Raw genomic sequence first — 14,511 nt, forward strand, 5'->3', positions numbered from 1 at the left:
AATCAGTATTATCAGATCAATAATTTAATTTCCCAAACAGATTTATATACGCTACTTTAGCTGAGTGAACTAGTGTGTACACACGACTATACTTAAAGCAACCAGCGTATATGCAGAGAACTTTTGATTTAGACAGTTTATCATGTATTGAACTTTAACCAGTATATCAAAGATTTATTAGACAGTGCAGTAAAAGAAGAATAAAGCATCACACATAAGCAACACACATGAACACCAAGATATAAGGTGGAAACCCAATGTGGGTAAAAACCACCTGCTGTTATCGTCTCTGTCTTCCTTTAATAATAAGAAAATATGTTTACAATCTTGTACTGGTGCAGACTCATACCAGTACGCAGGCACCCACCTGCAAAACGCGACAACCTTCTCTCGTTCTCCAGCTATTACTGGAAGGGAGCTACAACCCCCTAGCTCTTGTACTAGCCAATATGTTTACTAGTACATCGCTGCCACCCTACAAAACCTCCACTCTTCTACCAGGGACCACGTTTCATGAACTTTCAGATTGGATACTCCTGGAACACAACACCACAATCTGAACACCATGTTTCATTCAATTTTCATACTAGACCCATCAACAACACCATAACTGTAATATAATTATCAAGTACATCTACATAAACCAATCACTGAAACTCAATCATAATAACCTGAATCTGATCATTCAGAATAGTATCACCAGAATACAGTCACTAGAACCCAAAGCAGAACCCAGAACTCTACAACATCAAACAGAAACAACTGAAACATACTTCACAAGGTATACGCTACTTCCATGTGTCGAACCAGTGTGTATACGTGCTTTTATCAAAGCCAACTAACATACACATCTGTAAATATTAATTTATAATTTTGCAGCTATTTCAGACTTCAGTTATACCCAGATCATAACATTTACAGAATAACACATGCGTCAGTATTCAGATCTAGACTATACATGATCAAACCATATAATAATAATTCATTTCAAGCCTTAAGATTCCGATCTATCATTAGATCTTATCCCTCATCAACCGCTAAGGTTCATCCTTGATTTAGATCAAGCAAAGCACCATAAGTCAATAATCTGCATACTAGATCTCACACATCATCAGATATTCGATACTTGCACACCATAGCCTAATGATCTTCTCCTCCTTATATAGTTTTAGGCCTTTCTCAATACCATAGATTGAAACCACTTAGGAACAATACCTTGGACCAGATACCTAGGGTCAATACCTCGGACCAAATACCTTAGACCAATACCATGGATCAAAATACCTTGGACGAAATAGCTCAGACCAAAAAACTTAGTTTCCAACATATACACGCTTTTCCTTCTGTGAAAGTACATGTGTACATATAGGCTACTTGCGTTTAGGAACCTGCATGTATACGCAACTTGGTCAAGGTGAACTTGCGTATACCTCTCTTTCTTCATTCTTTGTAGTCTGATCTGTAATTCTTTGTTGTTAACATGTTGCACCGTGTTCTTTCATCTGAGTGAGTTTCCATCAAGGACAACACTTGTATGATAATGCCAACAATCTCCCCCTTTGGACTTGATGGCAACAACACCATGTCACTCTCTCCCTTTGACATCAAGGGCAAAGGGTGGACCAAGATAATTTCTCTCCCTGACATACATTATGCTGGTCATGCTCCCCCTGAGTACATGCTGAAATCTCTGATTGAGCTTTCCTTTTGTACATGTTGAGATGCACTGAAACCGTCCATGCTCTTCCTGAGTACAAGCAGAGTCTGTTAAAAAAAGAATAATATGACTCTATAACTCAACTATGTGAGGATGACCTTCCTATCACCAATGACTCATACATACATCCATCTTCCAATCGAGTGGGGATATACCAAATTTGACTCATCCACCCAACCAAGTGGGGATATACCAAATTTGACTCATCCACCCAACCAAGTGGGGATATACCAATTGTTTATACATGACAGAAATAAGAAATATTACATCATCCATCCCATGTCAGGTGGGGATACAAATGACATCATTTGTCCAAGAGGACTCATATTACTTCTTAGACTTTTAAATGGTATAAATCCCTGAAGCCATAGCTTGACTCAACAACCATAATGCGAACAATGCTGAATGTACGTGAAGGCTAATGCTCCCCCTGAACCTATGCTACTCGTGCATTGTTAACAGTTTCATACTGAATTCTGAGAGTTTGAAGTTTAGCACGTTTTACCTGAGAGTCTCCTTTGTAGCTCAGAACAATTTTGTCCCATATTTCTTTGGTTGATTTGAGCTACATGACTTTGACAAACTCTGATTGTGATAGACTTCCCAATAAGGTATTGACAGCTCTAGGATTGGTTTCTTATTGTTTCTTACCTGTCGTATCTGTAGGAATTGTTGTTGGAAATGTATATCCTCCTTCCATAATTTCCCAGATATCCATTCCAAGTGATTGTAGATAGGTTGTGGTTCTTATTTTCCAATAAACAAAATTGCTCTAATCAAAGATTGGCGGTCTGATGGATCCCACACTTTCTTGATTACTCATGATGATGGATATCCCTTCAAGCGATCAAGCTTCTTCTGAAGTACCTGCTCTAGTACCAATTGTTGGAAATAATACTAAGAGGGGTGAATTAGTATTATCAGATCAATAATTTAATTTCTCAAACAAATTTATATACGCTACTTCAACTAAGTGAACTAACGTGTACACGCGACTATACTTAAAGCAACCAGCGTATATGCAAAGAACTTTTGATTTAGACAGTTTATCATGTATTGAATTTTAACCAGTATATCAGAGATTTATTAGACAGTGTAGTAAAAGCAAAATAAAGCATCACACATAAACACCAAGATATAAGGTGGAAACCCAAGGTGGGTAAAAACCACCTGCTGTTGTCGTCTCTATCTTCCTTTAATAATAAGAAAATCTGTTTACAATCTTGTACTAGTGTAGACTCATACCAGTACACAGGCACCCAGATGCAAAAGGCTACAACCTTCTCTTGTTCTCCAGCTACTACTGGAAAGGAGCTACAACCTCCTAGCTCTTGTACTAGCCAATATGTTTACTAGTACGTAGGTGCCACCCTACAGAAAACTCCACTCTTCTACCAGGGACCACGTTTCATGAATTTTCAGACTGGATACTAATGAAACACAACACCACAATCTGAAGGCCACGTTTCATTCAATTTTCATACTGGACCCATCAACAACATCATAACTGTAATACAATCATCAAGTACTTTGCATCAACCAATCACTGAAACTCAATCATCATAACCTGAATATGATAATTCAGAATATTGTCCCCAGAATAGTCACCAGAACCCAAAGCAGAACCTAAAACTCTGCAACATCAAATAGAAACAACTGAAACATACTTCATAAGGTATACACTACTTCCATGTGTCGAACCAGTGTGTATACACGCTTTTATCAAAGCCAACCAGCGTACACATATGTAAATATTAATTCATAATTTTGCAGCTATTTCAGACTTCAGTTATACCCATATCATAACATTTACAGAATAACACATGCTTCAGTATTCAAATTTAAACTATATATGGTCAAACCATATAATGATAATTCATTTCAAGCCTTAAGATCCCGATCTATCATTAGATCTTATCCCTCATCAACTGCTAAGGTTCATCCTTGATTCAGATCAAGCAAATCACCATAAGTCAATAACCTGCATACTAGATGTCACACTTCATCAGATATTCGATATTTGCACACCATGGCCTAATGATCTTCTCCTCCTTATATAGTTTTAGGCCTTTCTCAATACCATGGATCAAAACCACTTAGGACCAATACCTTGGAATAGATACCTAGGGTCAATACCTTGGACCAAATACTTCAGACCAAAAAACTTAGTTTTCCAACATATACGCGCTTTTCCTTCTGTGAAAGTGTGTGTGTACGTATACGCTACTTGTATTCAGGGAACCTGCGTGTATACGCAGCTTGGTCAAGGTGAACCTGCGTATACCTTTCTTTCTTCATTCTTTGTAGTCTGATCTGTAATTCTTTGCTATTGACATGTTGCACCGTGTTCTTTCATCTGAGTGAGTTGCCATCAAGGACAACACCTGTATCATAATGCTAATAATCTCCCCCTTTGGACTTGATGGCAACAACAACACCAAGTCACTCTCCCCCTTTGACATCAAGGGCAAAGGGTGGACCAAGCTAATGGATCCACTGTAAAGCGACTGTGGTGATGGATCCAGAGTAGAAAGTTGGTTAGTTTATGGCTGAGCCGAAACATGCGGCACATGCGTTGAGGTATTGGAATGGTACAATTGGATATGGATTGAAATATGTTTCAAGTGATGAAGTACAATTGTAGGGATATACAAATTCAGATTGGGTAGAGAATGCAGAGGATAGGAAAAGCACATATGGATGATGATTCAACTTGGGGTCTACTATGATGAGTAAGACGCTGACAACACTACTAACGCTAAGTAAATTGCTGCTTGTTTGGCGAGTGGTGACGCAGTGTGGCTTCGGAAGTTATTAGCATAATGGTTTGGTCATATGCAGACAATAGTGATGATAGGAGAAACACATTAAGATCATGGTGCCACTACGTCTGGGACATGGTACAAAAGGGATTCGTAAAGCTCAAATGAATTTCTATGAATAAGTAAGTTGCCAACATTCTCACAAAGCCTTTGTCCAAAGGTGAAGTTTGTTTTACTTCAAGGAAAAGCTTGGAGTGGTTGAGAATGCCTCGCTTAGTGAGAGGGAGTGTTGATGTCGTAGCAACAAGGGGCGGAGATTCTCCTTAGGCCAAGCGTATTGGCCAAGAGCCATGTAATGTGGCTAAGGCAATTGGCCCAGAGTGCTCCCCCAATCAGGGGTTACTTGAACATATTGTCGAGGGTTACTTGGCTAGTGGGTTGAGTGAGCGCATCATAGCATCAGGAAAGTGTTTTTACCATTCAATAACATGTGACAACATGTGGGAATGGTAAATGGGTCCAAGGTTTCACCATTGGTCTAAGGGAACCTAACCTATTTCCAAATGATGACTTGGTTAGTTGGTGACCCAAGGACTAGTCTTGTGTCAGGGGGTACCTAACCAAATCGCCAAAATTTATTTGGCTAGTGGATGACTAAATCCTTTGCAAAGGTTATGTGGCTAGTGGGTAACTAGATCCCTTTGCATGATGCTAATGCAAGATGCTTTCCACATGAAATGGATTGATACATCAACATAGCTAGCTCATTCAATCTTTTCTTGGGATGGGAAAATTTTTCAACAAAATGTACATATGAGGAAGTCAATGTGAATACCTCTCTAACTAAGAGGGAGTATTTATTTTTGGTAGATGTGAGAGGTATTCACCTACTACAAGTTGGCCTTAAAGAAAAATGAAAAAGAAATTTAAAATTTAAATTTTGAATTTAAAGTTTTCCTCCAAACGTAGGGTCAGCACCAATTGTTTAAGTTGGCCTAGTGCTAAGAAACATGCCCCTTGGGGCTCCTTAGATCACTATAAAAGAGTCACTCGACCTCTTACATTTGACACAATTTCGGATCATCTATATTTCTTTGTTCACACATGCGAAGACGATAATTTATGGACCTATTCACACTTGTGAAGAGGAGAACCTTTCAAGTTTGTTCACACATGCAAAAAAGGAGACTTATGAGGCAAAGTTTGAAGGTCAAGTTTCTATTTGAGGGAGGCCTAAAAGCCTCAAGTCTGCAAGAAGGACGAAAGGCCACTGATTTAGTATAAAAGCTTTTGTAAGAGGGCCAAAGCCCTAGAAGGAAACCTTCTATCTTTAGTTTCATAAAAAGGTAGGGCCGAGATCTTTGAGAATTGTTGTTCATGGAAGAAGTGTTGATATAGCCCAAGGAATTTCTAGGTTATCTTATAAAACTCAAATTTTACTATTGTTGAATTAAATAATTTCTCCTAAGAAAAGATTGTTGGTTTCTCCCTAGTTAGCGTTTCCCCAGGGTAAAATTTTGTGTTTGTTGTGTTTGGTTGTCTCTTTATAATCTTACTGTCATTATTGTATTATTGTTGAGATCTTCGATGTGTAATTACTTAATGATAACAAATGAATGGATTAAGAAATCATAGGAAAGTAATTATCAAATTAGAAGATCATGAAAAGTCAACAAAGTGTACTTGTCTCCCATATGATTTTAAAGTATGAAATAGAAGTACTAGTACTAGTATATTTCTGGAAACATGTAAATACATGAAATTTCTCTCTTACTATCCCCTTTAATTTTCTGAGTATTTTTTTTAGTGAGGGAGCACGAATGGAGAAGAATTTGTATTAGGCGATTTAACCAAGATCTATTTTCCTTTTGTTGTATCAGCTGGTTATCTAGGAGAGGAAGATTTAATCTTGATCATAGCTTGATTCAAGGGATGGGAATTAGTAGAGATAGATGGCATTGGAATTTCTTATGGTTGCTAGGTCATTTTGCAACTCTATAGGCAACTTTGACTTGATTTTCTTCCCACACATCATTTATAGATCTAGTTAAGGTTGGGAAATGTTTGTTATGCTAGAGTGAGCATGTAGAGGGGCATTAGTAGGTGAGGAAGGTTGGGTAACATTGGTTGACCTCCCAAGAAAAGATGCCCAATTTGTACCAATTGGTTAAACTCATTTGAATTGGCATCAAAGTGCACTAAAAGTCCAATCATTTTATTCATCCCCACTTGCCAATTAGCATTTGGCCTCCTTCCTTGTCCCTTCCAAGATCCCTTGGATCCTCTACAATAGAAACTCATCTAAAATGTAGAAACTCATAGAAACAAGGTATTCTTTTGATGTACAGAATAGCAATGGGCAAAGTCAATAAAGATGTGTGCAAGATTTAAATGAGAATGAAAGTGGGATCTTTCTTTCTTCTTCTTACAACTGAGCTCAGGGTCAATACATAACACTTCAAACCATGCATGCAAATATGGGACCAAACCAAGCATCAAAGCTTCTTTACACAAGTGTATAATATGGGATATACCACGGGCTAGAAGAAGAACAATGACTATTCATCTTGCCACACTATCTATTTCCTAAAATTTCAAGCCCATTGTTGTACATGAAGAGAATAACAAGAATGGATATCAAACAAGTATGGAACCAAACCCAAATTTTCATTCAAATTCCCAAATAATGTATGTAAATCCTAGACAGTGAGACGGTATGGTCACATGCTAAATAGGGTAATAAGCTTTGCAACTTCTTTTTTATTAAAAACATAATACACAATTCTAAGGTACTACCTTGACTTTATTTTTAAGGCCATAAGAATGATAATGGACACACTGGGGCAGTGTATGCATCCCGAGCTTAAAATGGTGAGCTATAAGCAATGTAATAGCGTTGCCATGGACACATGACACTCAAACGGGGCCATGAAACCATTAAACATTAAACACAAAGCATATTATTACCTTTCACTAAATTTAACAGCAATAATAGGTTACACCTCTCACATAAGCATCAAATTATCCCCAATCTACGAGTTATTTATTTCCTTGTTCCTTTAAAAGTCTGGAAAATTAGTTGCACTAATAGTATAATACTATAATCCACAAACTTTTAGCTCAAAAGCGAGTCCATATGCAAGCTTCACCACCAACTTCCAAGACCAGCAATAAACAACAATCAACCCTAACATTTCTCACCTATTCAAATGTCGAGCATACCATACCATCTCGTCTTCATTAATGTTGAAGCCTAATGAAACTCATGTACCATTAACTCGCCACCCTACATGACATCCGAACAAACTATGCCTTCCTTTGAAGTCATAACTTATATATTAAAGCTTCATTCGCTTCAAGCCTTGTAACTAAATAAACAACCACCTTAACCATCGCTTAGATTAAACCATGTTACTCCACTTCAATGAAATCTATCTCATATTTCAATGTGTCATGGTAAAAAATTGCAATTTATTCAACCCTTGAGTGCATATCTTAACTTAGTAACATAGATTGTAATATTTCTATCATATTATGATATGAAACTATAACTTATGTATCCAGCCTTGCATTCTTATATAACTTTTCATTTAAGAATAAATTATGTGCATAAATCCTTCATATAATATCAAACGATTACCCACCAAAAGTGGGTGACCCCTAGAAGAAACTTTTCTCTTATTCATCTCTTTTAGCCAGTAGCCAGCAACGCTTGAGAGCTACTAGTGGTCGATGTGAGGTGTCATTCATATCTCCACCACCTACATCAATCATATGTTTTCTTGCCCATTTTCCAAGAGCACATGTTGGAAGGTGGGCTTCTAATCAAAAGGTACTTTATTCATTTTGCAATCGGGTGCTTATGCTTGTTTGTATTTGGGCATTTTGACATGGATTATGGGGTAACTTGGAAGAAACAAGGGTTTTGGCCATGATCTTGTTCCCTCACCTTAAATAGGGGGTTAATTTTCAATCCTAGTCCAATGGGACCTCCCCTAATGGCCCAACGGGTATAGGAGGGGCACTACTTGGGAAGCCATGATTGAGATAGCATAGCCCCATCTCTCCCTATTCCATACTTACCACTTTCCATCTTACATTACAATCCCCTATTCCACCTCCATTCTTCGGGTTCAACTGACCATTGGTTCATTGGGATTTGGCACCCACACATCCTCATACCTGGGTAGGGTCTAGAAATGTACTCTAGGAGGGTGATGCGGCTAAAAGAAATGGAAAGAGCATATGATGGCCACAAAAAAAAATAAAAGAAAAATCAATATGCAAAAGATGGTCAAGACATACAAATTAGCATGTGGGAAAAAGCTAAGCATGACCTCTACCTCACCCATATGGCCATCACCTGATTCCTGGGCCAATGTTGCCATATCTCCTAGAAGACAAGGAACCCTTGCATGTTCCAACCCCTGATGGGCAATGAACTATCCCATCCTTAAGGGGGTAATAATTTATATACATCATACAAAACAAGTTCTCATTCCATGAGCTACTAGCAATAATACAAAGAAGAGTAAAAAAAATTAAAAGGCATTTTGAGGGATGGAAAAACAAAGTTCGAGGTAACTCATGTATCCACGATTTCTTCCTCACATATATACACTCAAGATGAGGTACTCCATCATAGTAGGTCCCTTTGACCATGGCACTTGGCAAGTCTTTTCCCCTCTGTTCCATCATTATTCACATGGCATCTATCAATTCAAAAGGTGGACCAATGACATGTCAGTTCCCTTTGGGGGTTGAGAACACCTAATATGATAGTCTATTAACCACTCCTACCTAACAAGGTGACACCATTACGTGATTAAGGCCCAATTATGGAAGAGAAGCCTTATATGAAGTGTTAATTTGCCCATTTCTTTCAAGCTTTGTTCACTTAATGCAATAATGATTAAATGTACCTAATGGTGAAAGCTACATCATTGGATACTGTGTGTAATTGATAGGTGGTTCCATCTACATGTTTGGACAACTTAGTTAGGGTCCAAGTCATCTAAAGGGGCATATTGGCACTGATAGGTGATATGTTGAGAGCCACGAGACTCCAGAAAATTGTAGAGCATCATTTGTATCCATGGGTACCTTCAACACCCACAGAGCTCCTGCAATTTCGTCTATATCATTTATGGGATGATGCACTTGGACCAGTATGCCCCCAACGGCTTAGCAGTACTACAGAGCATGGCAATTGATCCACGACCTAGATGAGGTTTGTCTCATACCTTCAGACATGGAAGGTTTAGCACCATCTTTAGTTCCTTCAAAGTTCGAGTAGAATCAAGCATATTGATCACAGGGAGACTCAGAAGACCCATTTTCTACCCCAAACCCAAAAATGGTGTCCACGGGATGATTTTGACAAAGATCTAGGTGCCACCCCTAGAAGGTGAATTTAGAGGGGCTCTTCACAAGTAAAGGCACTCAAGGTCCTCAACACATACCCTGAGGAGACATCTACTAGCATGACTTCAACATTTTGGCTTGGACATATGGAGATTTACTTTATTTCAGAAAGGCTACTAGGTCGACTTGTGATCTGGACTAGTATTTGCCCATTATTTTGAGATTTAGAGTGGCTAATAAGCTAATTAGGCATTTGTATGTTGCATATAAGTAGAAGAACTTGTCATTGTAATTTCTCATCATCACACCTTTGGATTTTCAGCCTCATTAGAGGAATTTGGACTTGTTCTCTTATGGAAGAATTGGATATCTTGGATGCATTTTGATATTTGGAGTTGATCTTGGATATTCTTTGGTCTAATGGATGGAAATCTTGCATGTTATCTTGTAAGTGCACTTAATTGTTGAATATTTATTTCTTAATGTCTAATGTATGGAATTATTGATTCTAGGTTATGCTAAATTGTGCCCTAATTTGTTGAAGATTAATTGAATTTCTATTAACATGAATATTGTATGCATTACTCATACCTAACATGTAATGCATTGTCCTGGTGGTGAACTCCTAGATGCTCTCCCATGAAATATCCATTTTTCCATTGCATAGTTAAATGCTTGAAATTTCGTTGCTAGGGCATCAAAATTCGACCTCCTTAAGAACATTTTTGGCTAATCTATCTCATCCGAGACTCCATATTCCCAAGGGACAAGGGAATGATCTAGTTGGTTAGTGATCATATTATATTTTTATCCATATTCTCTCTCTCAATTTGGCCCTATCAAAGCCAAGCTAGGAAAATAGGGCTTGGTGTGAATCCCTAGGCAAGTAGAGTTTTGGTGGTTGGAGAGCCTAAACATCAAGGGGATAATATTTGCCACAAAATCTATCATTTTGGTGGGCATCCACTGCAATTTCATACATAAACTTTCTTGCTCTAGTTGTTTGCCTAGGGGAGAAACCCTACTTAGCCTTGCTTCAACTTAAGGGCTTTTTTGAAGGTTTCATGAGCCTTGGTATTGTTGGTACACATTGTTGGAAACCTTTTCTCTTAGCCTTGGCCTTTGGAAGCTCCAACACTCGTCAAATTTATCAAATACTAGGTATTGTGCCTTCTTTCCTAGGTCTCATCATAGAAAGGGAATTGTCTCCTTGTGGAGCCTTGAACCTGAGTTATGTCTTTCTTGAAGAGCTCCTAGTGAGGTCAACTTGCATATTAACCTTAGAATATCTATTAGAAGTGATCTCTTTCCTACCAGGACTCCTCCCATCGGTGAAAAACTATAAAAAGCAAGGGGTTTTGGCTGTGGTGACAGTGAGCCACTACTCCATTGTTGTCTCTTGGTCTAGTTTATGCCCTGCAGGGTTTCCCTCTCCAAGGCCTGCTACATTTTGCAGCAACACAAACAATTTTACCATTTAAACCAAACTGTATCATCATGTCAACCTTAATAGGAAAATGTCATATATCACCCATGCATCAAACATTTTGCAATATCTCTTAGTGGGGAGTCTTGCCTATCATTATGTTGTCTTGTAGGAACATCAAGGTAGCTAGCCCAAGGGATCCACCCCACTCAAAGCACTCAACCACTCGAGCTAGCTTGTTGAGTTGTATAAATTACCCTATACGAACATTTGTTGATTTATTAATGCTATAAAACACCACATTGGCAAAAACCAGAAGAATCCATCAACTCAGAAACTTGGGATACTCCACAGAAAATCTCAAAAACTTGGCAAACATAAACCCTTGGACCTGAAAAAACTCAGAAAAATCTGGAGAAATTGGCGATTTTTGTAACACAGCCTTACAATAATACTCAAAAGCAGCATTTTATTCAAACAAAATGTTCGCGGGGAGAAACTTAAAATACAATGCAGCCCATACAAACAAATTGAAACCCATTTCATCAGATGTACTAACATAACACCTTCGATCACAATCTATCACAAAGAAACCAAGCAATGAGAAATGTGTTTTGAACAGATTTCTGTATGTGGTTGAAGGACTAAATTGGAAAACATGATCCATTAAAAAGATACAAAATCTCATGACTGGAAGAAGAAGATTCTTTAATGAATTTTCATTATTCCCATGTACCAAGGGACCCAAGATAAATCAGTTCATTTCACCATGCCATTATGCACTAGCCAATTTTCATCAACTCCTCAACACACTGGAAAATATCAAATATCTTAATTGACTGTGGAAAACTTGACCTCAAGCGAAACCCATTTTCTTACAAGACCTGAAGATGAAGCTTTTCATACTTGTGCCATAGTTTACAACCCCCATTGGTCAAGCACAGGACATAAACAACATTTTGATGATCTATCAGTAAGCTACCATTGCCTTCAACAAATTAATGATTAATAATGAACCCAAAAGCAAGCACGCAGGTTATAGAATTATTATACAACCATCTCTAGCAGATGTAAAGATCAGCTGCCCTAATTCTGTGTAATATTATCCCAAAACTTCTCTGTTAGCATAGTTAGCAAAAGCATATCTTGTATGCCTTAATATTGCTGTAAAGAAGAAATGCAAATGAATATAAAGCTCTACTAGCATACATCTACACAGTGACCAGTGGCAGTAGCAAACAAGCACTATATCTATAGTAGCCACATTACCTGTATGTTAGGATTCCAATTTGCAGTCAGTTTTGAGATTTGATATACTAGCATAGCATTACTTGCCTGACCAGCACCTTTGGAAGTCATAAGTTTTAAGAGACGTCAGTTATATTTGTTATTCAGGCTAACAGTCTGCTCACTGTGGTGTGAAGTGTTTAGGTGGCGTCATTAAGTCAAACCAAAAAGGACTTGCTAGAAATCAGAAAAGCATAGAAACAAATGACGTATCAGTTATAGTATGTACCTCTCCAATTACTAATAATACATCAAGCTTGTCAAAAGCAATTATGAAAGTATCATCACGACTCAGCACTGTTGAGTTCAAGTTCTGAGTAGAAAAATAAATCCAGAAATTTAGAAAAGTGTACAGGGGTTATATATTAGGACTATAGCTTTTTGCCAGTGAAAGTCCTTTCATAAATACTATTTGCCATCAACCAAATGCATTCCATCTCTCCCAGAGTATCACGGAAAATACTAAAGATTTCATCAATCTTGGAAGTTTTGATTCTGCAAGTAATAGCAATGGATCAGAATATAAAACTGTACATTTTTTTATATAGTTATTTATATCATACTTATTTTTTCTGAAACACAACAAAGATGCCATTTCAAGAAATTAATTGACCATACCCAACAATCTCCATGAGAATATTCAATGTAACAAGAAAATTTATAGATAAGCATCCTAACATTTCATATCTCTTATGCAGCAATGCTTTGTTGAAATTCTATGGCAAGTGCAGTCGAACACAATTTTATGCTCTGATAATTACTTCCTAATGATTTCAAACAGTATTTCTCAAGCCACCGATATTATTGAATAATTACACACAGAAAATCTCAACAGTAAATGCAGTGGAAACAATAAAAATTATAGATAGACGGCCATGCACAGTAGACACAATATTTTTTACCCTGGGAAACCCAATCTTGGGAGAAAACCCACCAACCTTTTCTTGAGGACAAATTGTCTTTGCAACAAAGTTTACAAATCAGAAATTTGTCTAGAAATCTGTGCCAATTTTATAAGTCAAATACCAAACAAATATGGTCAAACAGCTGCAAGTCAACGCTGGGCAAACCAGTCGAAAAATCAGAAGTCAATAGTCTGTTCAAACTTGTTCTGTGGTCAAAACTTCAGTCAAACCCTAGCATGTGTGGCTGCAGTCAAATCTGTGGTCAGACCCTCGCATGTGTGGCTGCAGTCAAATCTGTGGTCAGACCCTCACACGTGGCTGCAGTCAGCTGTTCACACGTGCATCAAAGGTCAAATCAATCAAACAACAGTTATACAAATCACACATGCAGCCTGGTCAAACTCAGTCAAGCTGTGGTCAACTCGACTTGTCAAATCAGTCAACCTCTTCACACGTGCCGCCTCCACAAGAGAGATAGAATGATGGAAAAAAAAAGATAGAAGACGATCTCTAGCGATAGATTTCTCTTTGGCCGAATTTCTCCTTCACTAGAAAAGATTCACTTAAGCATGGTATGCTGATAGTTTTCCTCTCACATGCTCTTCCATTTATATGGAGCTCTAATGTTGAGTGGAGACCCATAAAGAGGTACCTCATCACAAGAAACCCCTTCACTAATGGAGTTTACATCACAACTCAACAATAGGACTAGAATTGTTTATTGAATATTCCACTAATGGGTAAAAACCCCATTATATAAACAAATCAAACCCACTCTATAAAAAAAATCACTCCATCCTGGAGCAAGCAATGTGAACATTGTGGGCAAATCTCCCCTAGCCAAATCAACATGGCCCATGGGATAAAGACTGCCCCAGGGCCATTCACCCCTAGCCAAATCAACATGGTCCCATGGGTGAAAGTATAATTCTCCCCTAGTCAAATCGGCATGACCCCATAGGAGAATGTCTACTCGATGCTGCAAAAACATCAACATGCTTGTAGGTCTTAAACTCGTGTACGAGTAAACAAATTGCTCACAAAGAGAAA

General features: G+C 38.0%; 1 protein-coding gene across 2 annotated transcripts in view; it reads right to left on the bottom strand.

Annotated features, from left to right (window-relative positions):
* Positions 1–12,714: 12,714 nt before the first annotated feature.
* The window catches only part of LOC149183516 (uncharacterized), a 294,542-nt gene continuing 292,745 nt past the window's right edge, over positions 12,715–14,511 (bottom strand). For both annotated transcript variants that reach the window (XM_089418756.1, XM_089418754.1), the window contains one exon: positions 12,715–13,051. In XM_089418756.1, the coding sequence (XP_089274882.1) occupies positions 13,031–13,051 (21 nt within the window). In that variant the 3' untranslated portion in view covers positions 12,715–13,030. The remainder of the gene's footprint in view (positions 13,052–14,511) is intronic.

Source organism: Pinus tabuliformis, chromosome 3_2 (assembly GCF_031772625.1).
Source record: "Pinus tabuliformis cultivar Carrire ecotype Pingquan chromosome 3_2, CPIR1, whole genome shotgun sequence".
NCBI classification, from domain to species: Eukaryota; Viridiplantae; Streptophyta; class Pinopsida; order Pinales; family Pinaceae; genus Pinus; species Pinus tabuliformis.